This window comes from Haematobia irritans, chromosome 4 (genome assembly GCF_050003625.1).
Source record: "Haematobia irritans isolate KBUSLIRL chromosome 4, ASM5000362v1, whole genome shotgun sequence".
Classification (NCBI taxonomy): Eukaryota; Metazoa; Arthropoda; class Insecta; order Diptera; family Muscidae; genus Haematobia; species Haematobia irritans.
In genome coordinates, this window is record NC_134400.1 from 88,549,929 (window position 1) to 88,570,962 (window position 21,034).

At 33.5% G+C, this 21,034-nt stretch overlaps 4 protein-coding genes across 4 annotated transcripts; 2 read left to right on the forward strand and 2 right to left on the reverse strand.

Annotated features, from left to right (window-relative positions):
* The first annotated feature begins 3,062 nt into the window (after positions 1-3,062).
* On the forward strand, positions 3,063-3,974 carry LOC142234448 (heat shock protein 27-like). The gene has a single exon (XM_075305577.1). It carries the CDS (start codon positions 3,171-3,173, stop codon positions 3,795-3,797), a length of 627 nt encoding a protein of 208 aa, XP_075161692.1. The 5' UTR covers positions 3,063-3,170; the 3' UTR covers positions 3,798-3,974.
* A 7,076-nt stretch (positions 3,975-11,050) lies between these two features.
* On the reverse strand, positions 11,051-11,969 carry LOC142234444 (heat shock protein 23-like). The gene has a single exon (XM_075305575.1). It carries the CDS (start codon positions 11,821-11,823, stop codon positions 11,248-11,250), a length of 576 nt encoding a protein of 191 aa, XP_075161690.1. The 5' UTR covers positions 11,824-11,969; the 3' UTR covers positions 11,051-11,247.
* A 2,443-nt stretch (positions 11,970-14,412) lies between these two features.
* On the forward strand, positions 14,413-15,357 carry LOC142235878 (heat shock protein 27-like). Its single transcript, XM_075307129.1, has one exon. It carries the CDS (start codon positions 14,596-14,598, stop codon positions 15,202-15,204), a length of 609 nt encoding a protein of 202 aa, XP_075163244.1. The 5' UTR covers positions 14,413-14,595; the 3' UTR covers positions 15,205-15,357.
* Positions 15,358-17,912: 2,555 nt separating this feature from the next.
* Positions 17,913-18,812, reverse strand: LOC142235235 (heat shock protein 27-like). Its single transcript, XM_075306498.1, has one exon. It carries the CDS (start codon positions 18,671-18,673, stop codon positions 18,062-18,064), a length of 612 nt encoding a protein of 203 aa, XP_075162613.1. The 5' UTR covers positions 18,674-18,812; the 3' UTR covers positions 17,913-18,061.
* Positions 18,813-21,034: the final 2,222 nt, after the last annotated feature.

Here is a 21,034-nt window from a genome sequence, read left to right on the forward strand (position 1 = left end):
GGTATGACTGAGGTTAACTACTTTCCACCTAGAACATGCGTATGCAAATTTAATACAGAGCGATGCCAATTTATAAGTGGTTATTACTTTTTAGATTACCGACAAATTTTTGCTGGGTACTTAAAATATGTGCGGGTTTGGGATTTTCAAGCTACAGTTGTCGATTACATTTTAAATTTGTGTGTTTGAAACCTATTGTTGAAGGTACTGTTTGACAACAACCGGATTTTCTCGACTTGAAAGCAACAGCATGAATTCTAGCCGAATCCTATGAAAGCAATGTTTGAATTTAAGCATTTCTCCAGGGTTACGTTTCTATATTTAAAGTTTGCACACATTTAAATAAGGTGAACTGTACCCTTTCTCTTTATAAAAATCTCAGTGCGTATATATGTGTGTGTGTCTGTCTGTGGCAAATTCTCAAGAGATGCAGTGTTTGAGTGCTTTTTAAAGGGTGATTCTTTTGAGGTTAGGATTTTCATGCATTAGTATTTGACAGATCACGTGGGATTTCAGACATGGTGTCAAAGAGAAAGATGCTCAGTATGCTTTGACATTTCATCATGAATAGACTTACGATCTGCCACAACGTCGAATTTTCAGTGAATGGGCCCTAGAAAAGTTGGCAGAAAATCCGCTTTTTTATCGACAAATTTTGTTCAGCGATGAGGCTCATTTCTGGTTGAATGGCTACGTAAATAAGCAAAATTGCCGCATTTGGAGTGAAGAGCAACCAGAAGCCGTTCAAGAACTGCCCATGCATCCCGAAAAATGCACTGTTTGGTGTGGTTTCTACGCTGGTGGAATCATTGGACCGTATTTTTTCAAAGATGCTGTTGGACGCAACGTTACGGTGAATGGCGATCGCTATCGTTCGATGCTAACAAACTTTTTGTTGCCAAAAATGGAAGAACTGAACTTGGTTGACATGTGGTTTCAACAAGATGGCGCTACATGCCACACAGCTCGCGATTCTATGGCCATTTTGAGGGAAAACTTCGGAGGACAATTCATCTCAAGAAATGGACCGGTAAGTTGGCCACCAAGATCATGCGATTTGACGCCTTTAGACTATTTTTTGTGGGGCTACGTCAAGTCTAAAGTCTACAGAAATAAGCCAGCGCCACATGCCACACAGCTCGCGATTCTATGGCCATTTTGAGGGAAAACTTCGGAGAACAATTCATCTCAAGAAATGGACCGGTAAGTTGGCCACCAAGATCATGCGATTTGACGCCTTTAGACTATTTTTTGTGGGGCTACGTCAAGTCTAAAGTCTACAGAAATAAGCCAGCAACTATTCCAGCTTTGGAAGACAACATTTCCGAAGAAATTCGGGCTATTCCGGCCGAAATGCTCGAAAAAGTTGCCCAAAATTGGACTTTCCGAATGGACCACCTAAGACGCAGCCGCGGTCAACATTTAAATGAAATTATCTTCAAATAAAGAACCGATGAGATTTTGCAAATTTTATGCGTTTTTTTTTTTTTTAAAAGTTATCAAGCTCTTAACAAATCACCCTTTAGATGTTTTTATGCTTAGAAGCCGTGAGTAAAAAGTTCTCATTAAAGCTGAGTACTATGTTCAGTTTTCAAGCTGAAAACCAGCTTGTTTTCACGGTTACTTTTTTTAATTAACTAATTTAGAAATATAAAATTATTTGCAATCAAATCCTTGGGTCTTTTCCATCCATTATTTGACAAGACTCGATCAAAATATAATCGTCTTCATAAATATATTTGTACTTTTAATTTCGTGTTTTGGTGAAAAAACCGAACATAGTACTCACCTTAAAGCGTGTGGTGAATAAGTAACTTCACACACACATACACACAGATGTACACCAGTGTTGCCTGGTTAGGGGTTTCCCCCCAAATTTAGGGTTTTTTTCATGTTTTGCGGTAACATTTATTTGGGGGGAATTTTGGGGTTAAAAATATCTTAGACCTTATAAAGTGGAGCAATTCTCAACCAAATTTGGAACAATTCTGGCATGAATTTGGAGGAAAAAGATGAAGGAAGTCAACCCAAGTTCCTAAATATAAGCAAGTATACATTAGCATTATTTTCATTATCCTTTTCAATTGCTTCTGTTGAAAGAGCATTTTTAATAGTTGACATATTTAAAAGCAAATTAAGAAATCGTATTTTAACTTGGCAGCCGAAAGCATTTTAAGATTTACATTTTCATTCAATTGCCCAGTAAACAAAGCGTCGCCAAAAAAGTAGTGAAAATGTTCTTTTTGGAACCGGAAGTAGTGCAAAATTGGCGCAGAAGCGATGAATTTAACACGGGCTTGTCATAGGACGGATGTCCACTCACTTCTTACTCTGTGATTCAAATTCAGTGTTTTGGATGTGAATTAAAAAATGCCATATTTTGACAAATAAATAATTTTTATAATTTTTTATCATTTTCAATGTATTTTAACGCTTGTCCGAAACGTTTGAATTGAAATATTTTGAAAAATTCGCAATATTTCTTGAATGGATTTAGAATTTTTTCGACAAAATTTCAATAATTTGTACCATTTTATTAAAGCTTACATTGTTTTTAAACTTTTTGAAACAAAACAATTAAATTTTCGCATTAAAAATAAGAAAAAAAGGGAGTTATAAATATTTGAATTAAAAAAACTTCCTGTGTAGTTGAAATAAAGAACATCTTTGGGAGTACATCTTTTGGAAGTGCTTTTAAAGTTGTGCCTTTGGAAGAAATTTCCATTCCAAATGTTTTGCTGAGTATGGGTCTCAATTTGTCAATTTGTACACTGCAACGGCAGACGATTGTAAATTTTGAACTCTGTGGCGAAAAATGTCTTTATTTACTGTTTTTATATCACTACAGGATTTGTTCACGAAATTTGAGAACCCATTTTGTACTATTTACATTCTTAATTTTTTTGGGGTTTTTGAAAAAAGTCTAGACCAATTTAGGGGTTTTTTTCTTAAGATTTTTGGGGGGAAGATTCAAAAATTACCTGGCAACACTGATGTACACCCAGTTAGCTCTCTCACTTCATATAGCGACAAGGGAATATTTCAAACAAATACCACAGAACATTGCCATTTCTTCTCATTTGAGTGCAAAAATTGAACTTGTGCGCGTCGGGTGCTTACAGCAGTTAACTTTTTTAAATTTTTATACAAAAGAAACCGAAAACTTTAACATGTCGCTGGTTCCGATATTAATGCATTTGGCTCGTGATATGGATACTGAACATCGTGCTATGGATGAATGGGATCGATTCTTGGATGATGATTTTGCATTGGGCATCAATCCTGTGGATATTTTTCATCGTCCCAGATGGAGCCATTATGCGCGCCGACCCCTTTACTCACCATACGCACTAAGCAAACGCCGGCAACATCGTGAAAGAAACGATTCATGTACGAGCCTAATACCAACTGTGGGTAAAGACGGTTTCCAAGTGTGCATGGATGTGTCTCAATTCAAACCAAGTGAATTGACTGTGAAGACGGTTGACAACATGGTTATTGTTGAAGGCAAACATGAGGAGCGAGAAGATGAACATGGTATGATACAACGCCATTTTGTGCGTAAGTACACCCTACCCAAGGACTACGATGCCAAAGACGTACACTCGACCATTTCGTCGGACGGAGTACTGACTGTAAAGGCTCCACCTCCACCAAATAAGGCTCTAACGAACGAACGTATTGTGCAGATTCAACAAACAGGTCCAGCTCATTTGAATGTTAAACAACCGGACGCCCAATCCTTAAAACAAGCCCAGAATGGAGGCTCTGAAAAGGAAGCCGTAACTGCCAAATAATTTTTGTCTTATCTTGCATTTCATTTTTTTATCAACTCTTTCTTATTCTTATTTATTGAATTGGTTTGTACTTTTTTGTTTTATGTTTCCGTACTATTTTCTGAAATACCATTGTCTCATGAATATAAATTGGAGAATCCAAGACTCAACTATACTCAATAAAATATTTATATAAAATTTTTGATCTTCCTTTTATTTAACTGAAATTTGCTTGTGTAAGTGGAGTTAGTTAAAAATGGAGTAAAATGGAGTTGCAAAATCATACGTATATAATTTTGTGTTGAAATCTGCTATATAATGCTAAATACGTTATTTACCATCGTATTAGCATTATATAGACAAACATTTTCCTTTGAAATAGTCATTCCTTGCTGCAATTTGGTCTGTCCATTTCTGTTTGCTGATACCTTCCAAGAACAAACCCAATGAAATCTGACCAAATTTAGATAGACGTCCTATATGTAAACGTATTGGCCATTTTTACGAATTTCGCAATAGTCCTCATTTATTAAACAATCTTTTTAATGACACCTACGCTTTAGGACCCCTATTTTCCAAATTATACGAAGTTATCAATTATTCATTATTGTTATTCGTAGGATGTGCATTATTTTTAATTCAATCTATGACACTAACCTTAGTATTGATATGATGAAGTCTAGAATTTTAGCATATTTGGATAACTAATACATTAGTTTTATTGAATAACCTAATATTTGATCTTGTGGATATATTAAAAATCCGGCTGATGAGTCCTTCTCTGTAGCTGGTCAAATCCCTCTGCCTCCACACCGCCATGGTCCGGATCATGGTGTGTACGCTGTCCCTACGTCATGGGGACGAGGCTCTCACGGTCGGAAGGGGCGGGAAAGTGGGCGATGGGACCGTTCGTATTTACAAAAACTGTATTACAAACTCATCTTAATACATACCCGTGAAGTCTTGTCAGCTGGCTAAAAATAAATTTTTAATTCTTAGTACATATTTTGTGTATTAAATACTACTCTTAAATCACAATGAGTATTGTGAGATTTTTCGGAATCATGTTCAGTGTTCAGTAAATATTTATAAAAATATCTTTTATATCTTTCAGCTTTCTTTTCTTATCTCTACTTTGAAATAAGCTTTACGCAAGCATGTTTAAAGCTTCAGGTAGTGACGATATTTCATATTTGTTCTTTGCTTTTGGTACTTGATATATCCCTTTATTTCTTCTTTTGTTGTTTATGGGTTGAAACAAGTCTATATTTGTTAATTCGTATATAGTCGTTGTGCTGTTCATGCCTTTTACGTTTAGTGACTCCGAATTTACATTTGAATTCGCCTTAGTTTAAGTGATGGCACTGGCTATTATGGAGTTTAAAATACAAAAGAAGGGCGCAATAAATGTAATGGCCCTTCAAATCCTACTTAATTATTTATACAAGAAACCACATTATTGGCAATTCAATACTTTCAGAGGCCTATGCTAATCATGACGCTCTTCGTCATCTCTTTTTACGATTTCAACAAGTACTACCACCTTATTGACCTTTCAGAAAATAGATGCACTTTAAAGCGTAAAATTAAACTATATTTGAATGAATGAATTGTGTAATCCAAAAATCCAGAATTTCTAAATATATATCCATAACGTTAATATATTTTAGTCTGTAAGGATATTGTAATCTATAGACTATAGAATAATAAAAAAAAAAATATTTTAAAATTAATTTTGTAGATTTTATTTAAGTTTGTGCAAAACTAAGCCACACAACTGGCATTAGCTTCCAATTTATTTTTAATGGAAATTTGGCAACTGCTACCCTCTCTAGTTTACTTGTGCAAGCCGTATTGAAGCCTTAGATGTTGTTGTTTTATAGCGGTAACTTCCTTACACCAAAATGTAAACAAATATTTTTATTTAGATAATTGACAAAATAGCTTAATTGCCCTTTTCAATGCAATCGTCTAACGATTTTTATACACACCACCATAGAATGAAATATCGATTTCCGGCTATATAAAGTATATATATTCTTGATCAGGGAGAAATTCTAATACGATATAACGTTGTCCGTCTGTCTATCTGGATGTCTGTTGTAATCACGCTACAGCCTTCAATAATAAAGCCATTTTGCTTAATTTTTGCACAAACTCGTTTTTTGTCTTCAAGCAGGTCAGTTCGAAGATGGGCTATATCGGTCCATGTTTTGGTATAGCCGCCATATAAACCGACCCCCCGATTTAGGAAATTGGGCTTCTAGAAACCGTATTTTCTATACGATTTGCCTGAAATTGAATAGATAGAGGTATTTGAGGACCATAAATATTTTTAGGTATAGCTCCCATATAGACCGATATCCCAATTTTACTTCTTGGGCTTCTAGAAACCATATTATCAATCCGATTTTCCTTATCGGTCCATGTTTTGGTATAGCCCCCAGATAAACCGACCCCCGATTTGGGGTCTTGGGCTTCTAGAAACCGTATTTTCTATCCGATTTGCCTGAAATTGGAAATCTAGAGGTATTTTAGGACCATTAATATGTATGCCGAAAATGGTGCCTATCGGTCCATGTTTTGGTATAGCCCCCGTCTATACGGGGTCTCTCCCAATTTTACTTCTTGGGCTTTTAGAAACCGTATTTTCAATCTGATTTCCCTGAAATTGGAAATCTATAGGTATCTTAGGACCAAAAATAGGTGTGTCGAAAATGAGATGTATCGGTCAATGTTTTGGTATAGGCTCCATATAATCCGAACCCCAGATTTGGGGTCTTGGGCTTCTAGAAACCTTATTATCTATCCGATTTGCCTGAAATTCGATTTCTAGATGTATTTTAGAACCGGGTGTGTCGAAAATGGGGTGTATCGGTTCATGTTTTGATATAGCCCCCATATAGACCGATCTCCTGATTTTACTTCTTGGGCTTTTAGAGACCGTATTTCCAATCCGATTTTCCTGAAATTAGAAATCTAAAGGTATGTCAGAACCAAAAACATGTGTGCCGAATATGGTGTGTATCAGTCTATAGTTTGCTATAGCCCCCATATAGCCCGATCTCGCGATTTTACTTCTTGAAGGCATATAAACTGTAGTTTTTACTCAATTTGCTTGAAAATTGAAATCTAGAGGTTTTTGAGGACCATAAATATGTGTTCCGAATAAATTGTGTATCGGTATAAATTTTGATATATCCCCCTTATATATCCGCCCTCTGATTTGGGGTCTAAATTCTGTAGGATTTTCAGAACCACAACTAGGTGTGCTGAATTTTGTGTATCGGTGCATATTTTTGGCATAGCACCCATATTTACTGATTTAACTTCTTGGGCTTCTATAAACCGTAGTTTTTGTCCGATTTGCCTGAAATTGTAACGGATTTAGTTTGTATCGCTACATTTCGTAAGGCCAGCATATAGACCGATTTCACTTCTTGAGGCGCACTGATCATGAAAGTTGCTTGAAACTGAAAGTAAAATTTCCAAAACTATAGATTTTAGATTTCAAATCAATGCGTTATTTAATCATTTCTATATATCAAGTAACCCGCTATATATTATTTATTTATTTATTTATTTATTCCTTTATTGTAATATAAAGCCTTCAAGGCCAATAACATTATTATATTATCAAGTAACATGCGACGAAGAGTTTTCAAAGGTAATGCTATATTTGATTCATGGTGGTGGGTATTTAAGATTCGGCCTTGCCGAACTTACTGCTGTATATACTTGTTTCCTTTCACATCATTATTCTATACACTTAAAATAAATGCTAATAATAAAAGCCCTCTGGTGTTTTTCAACAGACAAGTTACTCCTTCAGTCAAGGAAGAAGGGATAGCAATCACTGTTTTCTGAAAGAAAAAAAAAAACAAACATTGCTGCTATTTTTTAAGTTCGATTAAACCCTGTTTTAAAATTACACTACTCTTGAGGCAAATCGAATAAAGATTGCGGCTCTAGAAGTCAAATCAAAAGATCAGCCTATACGGGAGCTCGATCATAAAATATAAACCTTATTTGGCATAACATCTTAATGATCTCAAATAGCTCAAGATTTGCAATTTCATATAAATCGTAATCGTAGCGTCTTCTATCCCCCTCATCTGTCTATGTATGGGCTAAACGCATAGTCCGATATAAACCAAATTTAATTTGGCTTATAAAATACATTTCTCTTTCCAAATCCAGACAAATCATATTAAACTTGTGGCTTATATGCCAGAAGTCTAGTCCGAAGATCAGGTAATATTGAGGCTATATCGAAATAGGGATCACGACAAACGAATTTTTTGCATACCTTAGGATGTCAAATTCCAGTCGAACCGAGTCTTCTAATTGATCAAGAAATCAATAAAGGGGCTTTGGGGCTATATGGTGTCTAAATTTGAAATCGGATGCATATTGCGGCTAGATTTCCAATTTCATTAAAATGGGATAAAAATTGCAGCGTCCATATTCTAAAGAAGTTAAATCGGAGGTGGGTCTATGAGCGACTATACCAAACCCTGGACCCATATAGCCCAACCCTGAATTTCATTTGCTTGCAGTCAAAGAAGTCGACGAGTCTGTGTCACATTTCAACACAATAGCTTCATTATTGAAGTCTGTACTATGATTACAACAGACAGACAGAGGTACGGACGTCGTTAGATCGCCTTAAACCAAGTATATATACTTTAAATGGTTGGAAATCAGTATTTCAAAGTGTTACAAATGGAACGGCAAACCTATTTCCTCATACTCAAATATATTTGTTAATAACAAGTTATTAAGTTCGGCCCGGCCGAATCATAAATACCCACCACCATGAATCGAATATAATAGTTTCCTTTGAAAGCTCATCTTGTAGCTGGTTAATTGAACCTATGTAGAATTTCAGGTGGATTTGATGACAGATATTCTCCCCAGCAGATGGGTTGAAATGGTAATCTTTCCGATGTTTATAAATATGGAGGCTACATCAGATTCTGGATTTATAAGAACCAGTTTTATTTGGGTTTTACAGGAATCTTCAATATCTCATCGAAATGTGCACGAAAATCCGATAGAACGCCTTTCATATGATTTGAAATAGGATTATATAGATTTAGAAATTCACAACGATTGGATAAAAAGTGTGGTGTCTACTATAGACTCCCAAGAATTCAAAACGGGAGATCGCTATATATGAGTGTCACACCAAAATATAGACCGTGGTCGACCTAAAGAATTTCTAGATTTCCAATTTCAGGCAAATCGTATGAAAATTACGGTGTATAGGTGTTCAAGACCCCAAATCGGGGGATCGGTTTATACGGGAGCTATATCAAAACCTGAATCGGTATACACCATATTCTTTGTGGACCTATAAAGTACCCCCAGATTTTATATTTAAAATCGGATAAAAGTGAGGGTGTGTAGGCTCTCAAGAAAACAAATCGGTAAATCGGTCTATATGGGGACTATTCCAAAAACTGAACCAACACAAATCGTGTTCGCCACAACTTTTTGTGGACCTAAAATACTCTTTCATTTTGAATTTGAGGCAAATCGGATAAAAATTGCGGTGTTTAGATGCCCCATAAGTCAAATCTGGAGATCGGTCTATATGGGGGCTATACCAAAACATGGATCGATACACATCATATTCGCCACAACTCTTTGTGGACCTAAAATACATTTACATTTCGAATTTATAGCAATAAACATCATAACTACACTCATAGAAAAAAGTCTGCTAAAAACAGCAGTCGATGTATGCTGTTATATTTTTTCACTTCAGGGCCAAATAAACAACAATTTATAAAATTTTTAGGTTATAAATTTTTCCCCAAAGCATATTTAAGAACCAAAATTAGTTTTGAAATATTTTTGCACTGTAATATACTTACAAGCTCCTAAATACGATCAGCAAACATTTTGTTTGCTGTTATGCCTCAATTCGATAAATATTCAGATTTTTGGTCAAAAACTATAGATATTCATAAAATATTGTTTTAATTATGTTAGGATAGCTCCTAAGTTGACATTTTTATTTGTTTTAGCCAAAATAAAACATGTTTTAGTGTAATCGAGCTTCAAATATAGCAGGAAATGTTTGCTATTTCAGCAAACAGTGACTGCTGTCCCTTTTTCAGCAGACTTTTCTGCTGTCCCTACTAACAAATTTCTTTGGGTGTAGATATTGGAGCCACCGTGGTGCAATGGTTAGCATGCCCGCCTTGTATACACAATATCGTGGGTTCGATTCCTGCTTCGACCGAACACCAAAAAAGTTTTTCAGCGGTGGATTATCCCACCTCAGTAATGCTGGTGACATTTCTGAGGGTTTCAAAGCTTCTCTAAATGGTTTCACTGCAATGTGGAACGCCGTTCGGACTCGGCTATAAAAAGGAGGTCCCTTTGTCATTGAGCTTAACATGGAATCGTGCAGCACTCAGTGATAAGAGAGAAGTTCACCAATGTGGTATCACAATGGACTGAATAGTCTAAGTGAGCCTGATACATCGGGCTGCCACATAACCTAACCTAGATATTGAATTTCAGACAAATCGGGTGAAAATTGCAGTGTATAGGTGGTCAAAATCGGGGGATCGATTTATATGGGAGCTATATGAAAACCTGGACCTATAGCCCATCTTCGAACTTAGCCTGTGTGCAGACAAAAGACGAATCTGTGCCAAATTTCAGGACGATAGCGCTATTATTGAAGGCTGTAGCGTGATTACAACAGACAGACGGGCTGACGGACATGCTTATATCGTCTTACAATTTACACCTGATCAAGAATATACATACTTTATGTGATTGGAATTTGATATTTCGATGAGTTACAAACGGAATTGCAAACATATTATACCTCCTTCACCATTCTATGGAGGTGGGCACAAAAAAGCAAAAAGTTTGCTGAAAGAGGGACAGCAGGCACTGTTTGCGAAAATAGCTAACTTTGACTACTATATATCATCATCCTATGCTGGCGGCCTGTTTTCAATGTTCATATTTCTGTTATTGAATAATTAAATTCAATTTGATTTCAACTTTGAGTGGGGGCAATGGGTACATTGTGTCTGCTTTGGACTGATAGTAACAGTTATTATTATTCACCTATATATAGTTCTGCACCATTTATTACTAGGAAGGAAGTAACCTCTTCTTTGTGCTGGATCCTATTTGGTTGTGCACCTATTAGATTTACTTTATCCCGAAGTAGATTATGAGCAATTGCTTCCCGCCCCAAAAAAATGCACAGGTTTTTTCATTTTATGGTTTATTTATAGGCGTATTAATGACAAATGTATGTATGGCGAATATAAGGACACGTAAACAAATTAAAAGTACATTTCAAATGCTTTGGAATACATATAACCTCTACGAAATAGTGGAAAATGAAAATGATTACTATCATCTAATGTTTGGTATAAAAAAAGAAACTTAAATAATTCAGTAATTCTATATCACGAGACTTGGGTAATACTTCTTATTTCTTCTCATCGGCTTTTGTACCATTAGACTCTGGGGACTTTTCCTCCGTATTTTGCTTCACATGCAAATGGGCAGGCCCAGTTTGCTGGATCTGAATGACACGCTCATTGGACTTGTCCTTTATTTGAGGTTTTGGAACACTAACGGTTAGAACTCCATCAGATGAAAGTGTGGATGCTACTTTTTCAGCATCGTAATCCTTGGGCAGAACATAGCGACGAACGAAATGGCGTTGTATGTAACCGTGTTGGTCCTCACGTTCCTCATGTTTACCCTCGACAATGACACAGTTGTCGACAACTTTCACGGTTAACTCATTGGGCTTGAATTGTGTCACATCCATACAAACTTGGAAGCCATCTTTTCCTACCGGCGACACAACTCCATGTTTCTTTTCTCCTCGTCGAACTGCTTGGTGGTCGCCTAATCTGCTAAGCACATTCAGAGGCAATGCACGAGTAGGTTTATGAATCAAATATGGCGAAAGACCCAAACCAAAATCGTGTCCATAGTATGGAGTTTCATGATCAAATTCATCCAGAAGACTTAGCAAAAGTGGCAAGCTCGACATGATGGTTTTTCTTTACTTCAAGTAAAAAAATTAAATACTTCTTCACGCTTTGGTTTTACTTGGTTGAACTCTTTAGCGGCAAGACACTGCTTTCACCACGAAATGTTATTTCGCTTCGATGTTTGTTTGAACTGATGCCGTTTGCACCAATCTCAATTGCCTTTTATATGATTGTAGTATTTTCGAAGAGCATTCTAGAACCGTTGAGTCAGTTTGGTTCCTTCTCTCTTTTTTGAAAAAGCCATAGCAATGCGCGCTTATCAGTGTGTGTGTGTGCGGGTATGTTCGTTGCAAAAGTTCTCTTAGTGTTCCTCTTTTCGTTTATTTTCCACATTTTTTGCAATACTAAAAAAGTAAGAGCACTAAAAAAGCTCTTTAATTCTCTTATTTTTTCAGTATTGTCAATCATTTTTTTCTGGAAAATACTCTTTATTTCAGTATTGCCACAAATTTGTCTAGAAAATACACTAAAAGAGATTCATAAGCAGAACAAGGCATTGCGAAACTCATTTAGCATAATATAAAATAATCTAAGGATAAATAAATAATTATTAAAACCTATTTTGAACAACCAAAAGGAATATTATTTGTAATTTTTTCATTGCAGCTTCCCAATATACATATGTAAATATTGGAGAACAAATATCATCCAGTTTTGAAAGAGTTCGGTTAGAAGAGAAATTTAAAAATTCGAATAAGAATCGAATAAGAATTTAATTTTCATCAGATAATATCGGTTAATTAATTTCTTCCATTCGTCCTTGGTCCAAGAAAATTAGCAGTATCAAATTTCATGAAGGTGATTATTGCTCGAACGATATAAACAAGAAGCATACATAAACTTTATGTCCACCTTTAAGGCAACCAACAAACCTCTGCATAAAAAGTACAACAATTTACATAATTTTGCTAGTTGCAATAACAAATGTACACATTGATTGTATAACGTTTTGTCTTTTGATTAAAAAAAGAAACAAGCTGTTTTCGGCATGAATTTTCGAGAAATTTCATGAGCGTTTGTTTAAGACAAGAAATCAAATTCATGCCTACTTTTTGTAATACATAGTTTATTTCAAACCCTGACTATTTCATTTTATATACACCATACATACATATATACTCATTAAAACATTGATTAAAATTAAACATTATTCTTTGTTTATGCCACAGCCAGGGCATAAACAGAACCAGCAAAAAAGAGAATGCATTTGACAGTTTTCAGATAGGTAAATTGCAAGTTTTTGCTCATTTTGCCACTTGCGCCAAAAATAATCCACCAAAATTAAAAAAAATATTTTGAACAACTTCAAAATATTTTTAATTTGAAGTTGTTCATATATATATACTAACCACAATTATTTTTTTAATTTTTGTGGTTAGTATAAGTAAAAATATTGTATTAATCGAAAGAAATGCTTTATATTGAATTTATAGAAAACTTTGTTAAAATTTTATTTCTGTAGAAAATTTTGTCAAAATTTTATTTCTATAGAAAATTTTGTCAAAATTTTATTTCTATAGAAATTTTGTCAAAATTGTATTTATATAGAAAATGTCAAAATTTTATTTCTACAGAAAATTTTTCAAAATGTTTGCACGTTTTTATTTTTATAGAATTTTTCTATAGTAAATTCTTGCAAAACTTTATTTTTATGAAAATTTTTGCAAAATTTTATTTCTAAGAGAATTTTTGCAAAATTTTATTTTTAAGAAGATTTTTGCAAAATTTCATTTCTATAGAAAATTACGTCAACATTTTATTTCTGTAGAAGATTTTGTTAAAATGTTATTTCTATAGAAAACTTTGTCAATATTTGATATCTGTAGAAATTTTTGCATATGTTTATTTCTATAGAAAATTTTGTCAAAATTATATTTCTATACAAAATTTTGTCAAAATTTTATTTCTAAGAAAATTTTTGGAAAATTTCATTTCTATAGAAAATTGTACCTCTTAATTTTATGGAAAATCGTGCAACACATACAAAACGAATGAAGATAGAGGAAACACGCTCAAAAACAAACCCAGCCAAATACATTCAAATCGAAGATTTGAGTTTGGCAAAGGAAAAGAGATATGCTGGCAAATTTGTTTAGGCAGTAGCCGACTATCAAACCCTTTTTCGGAGGAGGTTCAAGTGTAGTTCACTTTGGGTTGAGTGAATTACATAAAATGTTTTTTTTATGTTATTTTTATACAAAACTGAAGTCCTTATGCTTTTGTTGTTGAATTGCATAGTAATGTATGTTAATTTTCTTTTCTTTATATGAAATAAATACTTTTGTTTTTAACCAAAAAATTAGTTTGGTTTTAATATAATTCACATTGCAGATTTTTTGACGATTTTTGAAATGGAAGTGACGATTATGACGATTTCTTCGGAAAAAAAGCGACGATTTTTCTAGAAATTTTATTGGCAGCCCTGGCCTCAGCAATCAACATACAATTTGTTTATAAAAGGGAGGCAAGTTTGCATACACAAACACACCCATCCATATAGCAACGAATAATAACTCCTCTCTCTCTCTTTAAAAACAACAAAGCGAACATTCCAGAAACAAACCATATGAATGTAGTAAAAAAATACTCGAACATTCTCTTCATTTTGGCCATTTCGGAAAGAGTATATAAACCGTTTAGTTTCTCTTTCGACATGTTCAGTTTAAATTGAAAACTCATACAAACTACCGTTTTAATAGAACTTATAATCGCTAAATACCAACTGTGTTCAGTGATTTCAAAGCAAAATTATAAATAAATCGAAAAGCAAAATGTCGTTAATACCACTACTCAGTGAATTTGATGCTTTCAAGGAAGTGGAGGAAATTTTGGAGGAACCGTTTGGACTTGGTATTCATCCCATTGATATATTCCAATCTCGTCCTCGACATCAACGTACAATAGTATTTCAACCACGTAGGCGTTACTGTCCATATCTGGTATCAAGATACAGGAGCAAAGATGGAAAGTCAGAGAAATCCCAATTGATACCAACAGTGGATAAAAATGGCTTCCAGGTGTGCATGGATGTTTCACAGTTCAAGCCCAACGAATTGGTAGTAAAAACCGTTGACCGGAATGTAGTTATTGAAGGTGAACATGAGGAGCGAGAGGACGAGCATGGATTTATCCAAAGACACTTCATACGCAAATACACATTGCCAAAAGGTTTCGACCCCAAGGATGTCGTTTCAACCATATCGTCTGATGGTGTCTTGACCGTAAAAGCATCCCCTCCACCAATCAAGAATAAAAATAGTAACGAACGTATTATCCAAATTCAACAAACCGGACCAGCACATTTAAGTGTCAAACAGCCAGAACAAACCAAATCGGCCGAAGTTTCGAATGGAGCGGTGGAGAATATGGAAACAAAATAATTAACCATTCCAGCCCAAATTATTTGAAGATCCCATTTACAGACTGAAATTCCTTGTACCTATGAATATTGTTTCAATTAAATTAAATTATTTTAGTTATAAGTTGAATGATATGAGAATACAATAAACAATTAAAAAAATCTATCAATGAAACCATGTTTTAATCAATACGAATATTCTATTGGGATAGAATAACTGAAGATGTTCTGAATCGAAAAGCTCTGAACTTGTAACGGACATAAAAATCTGGGGCAAAACAGCACAACTTTTATAGACAATTATTGTTAATAGGAAAAAGAACACCCAAAAAAAGTACCTTCGAAAATAAAGGCCGATATTAAGTTCACATTATCGCGCTAAAATAGAAATTTTCACGCGAACTTTCCTTTAATAATCAATTTTAAAGGAAATAAACTTTGGGTCATTTCCCATCATGTTATTTTTATTGTGTTTTTGCAGATTTATTTAAGTTTAGCCATTTTGTTTCACTTACGTTAAGTTCTTGTTTGAAATAATAAAATGTACTTGATTCAGTAAAAATTTCCTAAACTGAAAGTAGATAGAAAGTTCATAAACTACACTGAAAAAAATATTGTCGTGAGGTCAAAGATTTCATGTCCTTAAAATACGAATACAAATTTTGCTTAGCATAGAAGACGCATTTCTCTAAAATAAAGTTATTTTCCTTGTCCAAAAGTCGATAAACTTTTCAATGAAGTCGTATTGTCCTTATAATTAAGTGATTTGACTTAAAAATGGGTATCTTAACATGAAAGAAAAAATTTATAGGCTAAGGTCAACTTGACTTTAATAATTCAGAAAAATTCTTTAAATTTAATGAAATTGTCTTTAAATTTGTTGTCTTTTTGCATCTTTTCACTACAAAGCAAAATTTAAATTTAAAAGACAATTGTGTCTTAAAAGTATCCTTACTCGTATTCTCCGCTTCTTTGGCTCGGATAAGAGAAAAGTTCACCACTGTGGTATTACAATGGAGGGAATAGTCTAAGTGAGCCATCGGGCTGCCACCTAACTTAGCCTAACCATATATATTTTCAGGATTGGTCCAAACGAAATAGTGTTTGTATTGTTAAAACATATTATGTTTCACCTCAGGCATACACTAAAATAAAATATAAACATAAAATTGTAGTGAAATTTGTTTGTGTAAATATACTTTAATCTATTCAAAAAACAAACAAAAAAACCTTTTTCACACTTAAATATAAATTTAAAGTCTTGCCTTCAAGTTGGAACTGAGCAGAGATGTACTTTATCTGCAGTAGTATATTAAATGTATTAGAGAACAAGTTAATGAACATAAAAATTGCCAAATTTCCCACTAATCGATAAACTCTTTTATATTAACATTCATTAAAATTGTTATTCTTACGGTAAAGTAAATTGGAAATATCTTTTTTTTCGGTTAACTTTAACTGAAAACTGGAACATATAAGCAAGATGACAGATATGTCCATAGTATGGTTCGTTAGCTAACGAAACACTAACGGAGCTTTATGAAAATGGGGGTTAATTGTTTTTAATCATTGTTAATCATATTATTTATCTTATAGTATAATTTTTCGCCACACTATGGACATATGACGTCTTTGGCAATAATGCTCAGGGTCGGCCTCTGAGTCGATTTAGCTGTGTCTGTCTGTCTGTGCATAAAATATTGTAATCAAAGTCTAAGGCTAGAAGTCTAACCAACTTCCAATTTAGCACAAGTATCTATTTTGGTCTCAGATTTATCAGAGTTGGAATCGGTTAGATATAGCTCCTATACAGTAGTTTTCGCTTATAGTCCACACCCATAGTTGCACAACTTTTTTGGACAACATGTGAAATTCGACAGTTATGCAAATTCTTTAATATGCCACTTTTGTATATAACTGTTTTCACACATTTCCAGGAATAGAAAATTAAGAAAAAGAAAACTTGTTTATTAAAATATATTTATATTTTTAAATATTTTAAAATATATATACATTTTCATGTAAGCAAAATTACTTCAAGTATAATATATATCTAGTTAAAACCCAGATCAGACGCTTTTTGCATGATGTCGTCAACATTTTATTTTAATGTGGACTATTTCTTAAATAGTCTATATGGATTACATTTTATCAGCACAATAAAAAATGGAATATATGCAAAATCGGCCTATAAGTAAAATGGATTATTCAGCAAACTATATGTGTGAAAATCTCCTATAGTGCGATGAACTATAGGCGAAAACTACTGTATATATCTTTCGTCCGATTTACACTCATATATATAACCGCAGAGGCCGAAGTTTTACACCGATTTCCGTGAAACCGTGAAAGTCTAACCAACTTCCAATTTAGCACAAGTATCTATTTTGGTCTCAGATTTAGATGTAGTTCGCATAAGGAATACAACTGATAGAGTTGGAATCGGTTAGATATAGCTCCTATACATATATATCTTTCGTCCGATTTACACTCACATAACCGCAGAGGCTGAAGTTTTACACCGATTTCCGTGAAATTTTGCACAGGGAGTATAATTAACATTCTGGATATGCATTGTTCATTTTCTGCTCGCCCCAAACCTGCAACAGCCATAGAAAATGCTCTCTTGGACGAATTTTATTTGACCAAAATTCAAATTCAGAATATATAAAAAATTTTTGCTTGAAAATCTGCAAAGCCCGCCCATCACCAGTAAAAGAAGATAGAGCATTTGAGTTTTTTGTTTTCATTGGTTTATGATATCGATTAAACTAAAACTAAAGTATTTATTAAAATTTTCAAATGCGAACTTAACAAAAACATCAGTCTATAAAGATTGTTCTTAAACGAATTCTAAGGAATATATTTTCGATTAGATCTTATTTCGTTTCCATTTTCTCCGCGGCTCCATGGGAAACTTCGTCCGTTTTACTTTGTTCTGATTGTTTAATACTTAAATGCGCTGGACCGGTTTGTTGAATCTGGACAATACGTTCGTTATTATTTTTATTCTTGACTGCTGGTGGCGCCGCTTTGATTGTCAAGACACCATCAGAGGATATGGTTGAAACGACATCTTTCGGGTCAAAACCTTTTGGTAGGGTATATTTCCGTATAAAGTGCCTCTGTATGAAACCATGTTCATCTTCTCGCTCCTCGTGTTTGCCTTCCACCATGACTGTCCTATCCACTGTTTTGACTAGCAATTCATTTGGTGAGAATTGTGAAACATCCATGCACACCTGAAAGCCATTCTTATCGACAGTTGGAATTATTTCTGATTTGTCCCATTTCAAATCTTTGCCTGAACGATCGCATTTCGATGTCAGATAGGAATAGTAACGTTTGCGTGGATGTAGTATCAAAGAACGATGTCGTGGGCGTGAATTGAATATATCCATGGGATGGATACCAAGACCAAATGGGCCCTCCAGTAATTCATCCATTTCACTCCATGGATCAAAATCGTATATTAATGGTATTAGCGACATGTTTTCCACTGTATTAAATAGTATTCTTTGCAAATGTAATAAATCTTTTGGTTTTAACCACAGCGATTTGTTTTCAATCTGCTAAAACAGCAGTTACTCTATTGTTTCAAGTTTTGATTTGAACTGAACATGCTGACTTCTCAGTGTAACGGCTTTTATACTTTTTGATTGTGGCAATGGCAAAGCGAAGAGAATATTCTGGTAATTTTTCTATGTCTACAAAAGAGAAGACTATTCTGGAATGAAAAATTGTATACAATGAGAGCATGCTAGAAAGAGAATATAACGTATACAACTGTAATGGATGACAATCTCTTTTGTGGCAAGAGAGAACTCTTGTTTTATTTTCATTGATGACTCTTTATTTTTTTCGAAACAAACATGCAATGCAAATAATTGAATGAATTTCATGGACACACACATACACGTTGTATATAAACGTAAAAATATGCCCAAGAATTGAGGATTCGAGGGCTTCTAGAAAAAACTGTGTGTTTATGTAGGTATGAAACATTCTTAATTATAGTTTTTGTAAACATTATAATCTTAATGCAACTATAAATAATTTTATTTCTTCATCAACAAATTTTAACGAATTTATTTAAAACTTAGAAAACCTCTTTGAAATTAGTCAGCATGTCTTAATTATATCCACCACCATAGACTGGTAATTGAGTATAAAAAGTTTGCCATTCCGTTTACACATCGATATCAATTTCCGTCGGTCTGTCTGTCTGATGTGATCAGGCTACATCCTTCAATAATGACTAGGGTTTCCCCGGACTTTTCCATTCCGTGGAAGCGGGAATTTTTTTTTCGAATTTCCCGGGAACCCGGGAAATTCCAAAAATTAGTAAATTATACTAAAATAAGAAATATTTTGTAATAACAAAATGCAAAAAGCTTTTACAATGGTCACAATGGATAGTTTTCTCCGATATAGGGGGATTTTTTGTAACATTAAAACTTGTATGGAAATTAAAGAAACTTATTTCGATGTCACAATCGTAAAACAGAGTCACTATATGCACATTTTCGGTCAATATTCCCAGAAGGAATACACCATCTATATTTATATAAATTAAAGTAACTATTATAATAAAAGTTGTCATTTTACTATTTCATAAACACATCCATGCAATAATTATGACAATATTTTGCAATTATGCAATTGCAAAAGTGCACACAGAAAAAACAGTGAACCCACCAGGAAAGAAAATTTTAGATAGTTTTAGAAAAAATATATTAATTTTAGAAAATTTTAACTAAACTGTAATAGAAACGCGGATGACACGCCGATTTAAATAATTTTCGATAAATTCAAAGAAATTTATTAGACATAATTCATTTTTTTTTTTCAATTGTTAAAGAAAATTTCGAATTTTGAAGGAAAAAATTGGAGTTAAAAAATTGCAAAAAGTCTTTAGTACCATACAAAGTTCATGATGGGCTAATTACTGGTAAATGGTACAAATTTTAAGAAATTCTGAACTATTTTTATACTTCATTTATGTATAATTTTTTCCTCTATTTTAGTTTTATTAACTAACGTACGCAAAAAATTATTAACGTCATGGAAACTTTATTAAAACGTAATAATTCCGTGAACTAAAATAGAATTAAATCAGCTTTAGTGAAATATAGGGTTCACTTTTTTTTGAGTGTGTTTATATAAAGTAAAATTACCCATTGTTTAGTTTACCAGTCTATTGGAATGCCGGTTTACAGAAATATGACGAGCCCGTTAGAACCTGGGCTCGACCCCACGACTATTTATGTCGGACAAGGCAACTATTACTACTTGGAACATATTCAAATAGGAGAATGCAATTTCCAAAGTAATTGAAATTTTTTACTTAAATTATTTCATTTCATAGTTTATTTTATCTAAATAAAAATACCACAAACAAGTTATATTTTCTTCTCCACTTAGGCTAAATTATACCCAATTCACATGAGCCTCAAAATCTACTTAAAATGTTGAAATGTTAAAGTAGATTTTGGAAGTGTAATGAGAATGATGATTTATCCAATGGTACTGAAAATAATGTTTTTGTAGTATTTACCCCAAATTTAAAAAATTTAAAAAATTCTAATTGATTAGAAAATTTTGTCCAAATTTTTTTCTATAGAAAAATTGTCAAAATTTTATTTTTATAGAAAATTTTGTTAAAATGTTAATTATATTTGTCAAAATTTTATTTCTATAAAAAATGTTGTCAAAATTTTATTCCTAACATATAAACAATTTTGTTAAAATTTTATTTATATGAAAAATGTCAAAATTTTATTTACATACAAAATCTTATTTCTATAGAAAATTTTAGAAGGTACCGCTCGTAAGGATTCAAGAGTACACAA